The 3,950-nt window shown below is 37.5% G+C and overlaps 2 protein-coding genes across 2 annotated transcripts in view; both read right to left on the reverse strand.

The window, feature by feature from the left end:
• Positions 1-1,059, reverse strand: part of LOC107707761 (uncharacterized) — a 15,311-nt gene extending 14,252 nt beyond the window's left edge. Inside the window, exons 1-3 of the mRNA XM_016511861.1 lie at positions 1,027-1,059; positions 718-914; positions 439-533 (exon numbers count right to left, since the gene is read on the reverse strand). Of these exons, the coding sequence (XP_016367347.1) occupies positions 439-533; positions 718-914; positions 1,027-1,059 (325 nt within the window). The remainder of the gene's footprint in view (positions 1-438; positions 534-717; positions 915-1,026) is intronic.
• LOC107707763 (uncharacterized) overlaps positions 838-3,950 on the reverse strand; it is a 4,674-nt gene continuing 1,561 nt past the window's right edge. Inside the window, exons 3-10 of the mRNA XM_016511863.1 lie at positions 2,848-2,879; positions 2,664-2,761; positions 2,548-2,576; positions 2,414-2,435; positions 2,233-2,260; positions 2,080-2,152; positions 1,797-1,978; positions 838-947 (exon numbers count right to left, since the gene is read on the reverse strand). Coding sequence (XP_016367349.1) covers positions 1,799-1,978; positions 2,080-2,152; positions 2,233-2,260; positions 2,414-2,435; positions 2,548-2,576; positions 2,664-2,761; positions 2,848-2,879 — 462 coding nt within the window. The 3' untranslated portion in view covers positions 838-947; positions 1,797-1,798. The remainder of the gene's footprint in view (positions 948-1,796; positions 1,979-2,079; positions 2,153-2,232; positions 2,261-2,413; positions 2,436-2,547; positions 2,577-2,663; positions 2,762-2,847; positions 2,880-3,950) is intronic.

Genomic DNA, 3,950 nt, shown 5'->3' on the forward strand with positions numbered 1-3,950 from the left:
GTAAGATATTCATTTCACAGTGTAAACAGCTTCAGTGATTTAAATGGGAGTTTTTGAGAGTGCCTGAACTCTGGCTAGACTGAAGTGAAAATGTTCTTTGATAATGTAAATGTTCTTTGCTCTCTGTAAAATGAAAATGTTATAAAATAGTAACTTACAATATTGTTATTAAATTCACATTAATACAAAGTCATTCGTATTAAACAATATTTTATGGCATGACACCCATATCTGGTAGGCCTACTTAAGTAAAAAAAAAAACGCATTTACTTACACATGTTTGAGAATCGAGATATTTCCTGATATAGTTAACACGTTTGGAAATATTTCAAATAAAAAGGAAAAAAAACATAAGCCTATATCAGTTATATAGTGCTATTGTGGCTGCTGTGTCACATGACAAGCATGAGTGCATGACGCCCCTGGTCTGGTCAGTACCTGCTCTCGAGAGGAATGGCACGATGAAGTGTGACACGGCTGTTCGGCGCTGAATGTCATTCATACGGAAAAATCCTGCATCGAACGCTCCAACCCTTCATCACACACACACACACACACATACACATGTCAATATCACAACACTCAGACTCCAAATCTAAACTGATTCACTGATATTCAGATCCATAAAACACTAGGATATTCACACACTGCTCACTCAGTATGTCTGACTGGTTTTAAATGTTTACAGAGAAAGTGAGGAAGATCTGGGCCGTTTACACTGTCTGGAAGCTCTGGCAGCTGAGGTTCTGGCTGCGCAGGCACTGCAGGAAGGTCCCGGATGCGCTCGGCAGGAACGCTCGCAGGTGTTCATCAAGCCACAGCGCAGTGGCGCTCTCGTCCATCAGTCTGTCCAGCCGCAGCTCCCGCAGGACGTCCAGCACCACTGAAGCAGAGCTGCTGCTCCACCACACCGACTACACACAGAAGATCATCAGCACCAGCACAAGGAATGAAACACACAGCAGGACTGCTCTCAATCTCCGTTCATGGTTCAGAGTGAATAAATGCAGGATTTCTGCTGTTTACCGTCACTTTGAGTCGCTCAGTTCCTGTTTTCATAAAGCATTGATAAAGTGTTTTATGACTGAGTGATTCTGAATCTCTGCTAGTTTAGTGTCATTGATAAACTACTAAAATTTCGAATTTGTTTTTATTTTGAGATTTTCTGTTTTCCTTTTAATTTCAGTTTAGTAAAGTTTAGTAATTTAGTAAATTGTGTGTTTACGCATTTTTTTTCATTTTATAACTAAATTAAAATAAAATTGTTGCCCTGGCAACTACAGTAGGTGAAATAAAATATTTTTTAATAAAATAATTTATTTTAATTTATTTCAATTTTTTTTTTTTTTAAGTTTTATATTTTATTTTATTTAAGTTTATTTCAGAAACTTTTAGTTATTTTACTACCTCAACAAATGTTGCTTTGGCAACTAGGCGAAATAATTTTCTTAATATTTTATTTCAGTTAACATTTCTTTTATTTCAAGTAACAAACGTGTGTTTGGTAACACTTTACAAGGTTCCATTTGTTAACATTAGTTAACAAGAACGATCATTGGAAAACATTTCTAAAGCATTTATTAATCTTAGTTATTGTTAATCTCAACATTTACTAATACATTTTTAAAATCAAATGTTGTATCTTTTAATATTATTACCTGAACTAACAATGACCAGCTGCAAAGTTCAATAAATACTGTAACAAATGTATTGCTCATTGTTAGGTAATACACTAACTACTGTTAACTAATGGGACCTTATTGTAAAATACTGCCGTGCTTTTTTTATGGTTTCAGGTTTAGTTGCAGTGTGAAATGAGTCTGTCCTGTACCTGGCTGGAGAGCTGCTCGAGGGCGATGTCCAGCAGGTGTGAGACTCTGGTCAGGAAGAGTTTCCAGCTCTCAGCTGAGCTCATGTCATCATCAGACAGGTGAGAGTTCAGTAGTGTGACCAGATACTCCACGCTCACATTCAGCACCTGAACACACACGTGAACACACCACAACACGCATGTTTACACCACCGTTTCACATCTGATTACAGAGCTGCATTCTGGGATATAGACTCATGTGTGATTACCGGGGCGCATGCATGTGCTGCAATACTGAAGCCACAAACCCGTCCTTCGTTCAAGCACTGCTGTGCTGCAGAACTGGACAGAGAGGACACAGTTAGTCAAAGCTGGGAAAAACAAAAGAGGAAAATGAAGCAGCGATTAAAGCTTTACGCTACCTGTCCACTCCACTGCACACCCGAGTCTCTGAAACACACACAAAGAGAGCAAAACATCAGTATTGCACACTCACATATGATCATGAAATAATAGCAGTACTTTTCCTCTTTCACTTTGGACAGAAGCATCTGCTAAAAGCGTGAATGTAAATGATGGTGATGGACAGGAATCACTGAATACCGTTGAATGGAGTCACGGCACACTGCAGAGGAAAAGACAAAAGCGGTGTTAAATGTACACAACAGACTAAAATTATTGTTTCGGATTCTGTAAGAGTAAAAATGAAAGCAATTCATTTAAAATGACAAACACACCTCATTCACGACTGGGAGAAGAGCGCAGTCTGTGAGGACAGTCAAAAACAGCATTAATAAGGAACAGGAGAAAAGAACATAACGGCTGACAGAGAGACGGATGAAACACCGCTGACCTGCAGGAGCCGTGCGGCTGAACTTATAAACGCTCGCCCAGACGACGGGCTCCAGATCACCCGCTCCTGAGCTCAAGATCTGCTCCAGCCTCGTGAAACTGATTCACAACACAACAGAAGTAGTCAAGAAGATGTGGTCAATAATGCAACTGAATCTGATGGGTATTAATCAACTAACACTTACATTATCTGGTTGGTTTGACAGCTGAGTGGACTCTACAAAAGAAAACCAGTAGAAGTAATTTATTTATTTCCATGCAGAGGAATAGAACTCCAAGCAGCAATAACAGGGTGAGCGCAGTAGAACGTTTACATTTAGTCATGTAGCAGATGCTTTTATCCAAAGCGACTTACAAATGAGGACAATGGAAGCAATCAAAATCAACAAGAGAGCAATGAGATGCAAGTGCTATAACAAGACTCAGTTAGCTTAACGCAGTACACGCAGCAAGGTTTTTTTTTAAATTATGTAATAAATAAAAAGAAAACAGAATAGAGCAAACTAGTGTTAGAGGCCGTCTTTGCTTTTGTTAATTGTATAATCTCAACTCAACTCAACCTTTATTTATAAAGCACTTTCAAAACCATAAAAATGGAAAAATTGTATAATAAATAAAAAGAAAATAAATAGACAGAATACAAAAAGAATAGAGAAGCTAGTGTTAGTTTTTTTTTTAGTGCAAGTCTAAAAGAGACATGTTTTTTTATTTTATTTTAAAGAATAGAATCAGAATAGAGAGTGCTAGAGTTAGAGGGTCAAATAAAGAAGGAACAGATGTGTTTTTAGCTGATTCTTGAAGATGGGATTGAGTTGGGCAGGTCACTCCACCAGGAGGGAACAGTTAATGTAAAAGTGAAAGTGATTTCGTGCCTCTTTGAGATTGCACAATAACGCGTCGTTCACTTGCAGAACGCAAGCTTCTAGAGGCACATAACTCTGAAGTAATGAATTTAGGTAAATGGGTGCAGAGCCAGTGGTGGTTTTGTAGGCAAACATTAACGGTAACACTTTAGACTAATGGTCCGTTGTTAACAAGTAACTATGCAGGAAGTAATAGGTAGTACTACATTAACACTTAACTTAATACTATTAACTAATAGAGAAGCAAGATTAACTAAGCACTAAGTAGTAGCAAATTTAGGACAAAGGTAGTTCCTTATTAGATATTTGATAATTATTAAATAAAAATATCCTCATTGAGAACTACTTCTGAACTATGACCAGTTAATAAAGAATAACCAATTAATTACTAATCACAACAGTAACATCTTAAAAGTGAACAATTG

This window comes from Sinocyclocheilus rhinocerous, unplaced genomic scaffold (genome assembly GCF_001515625.1).
Source record: "Sinocyclocheilus rhinocerous isolate Xijiao unplaced genomic scaffold, SAMN03320098_v1.1 scaffold4491, whole genome shotgun sequence".
NCBI lineage: Eukaryota > Metazoa > Chordata > Actinopteri > Cypriniformes > Cyprinidae > Sinocyclocheilus > Sinocyclocheilus rhinocerous.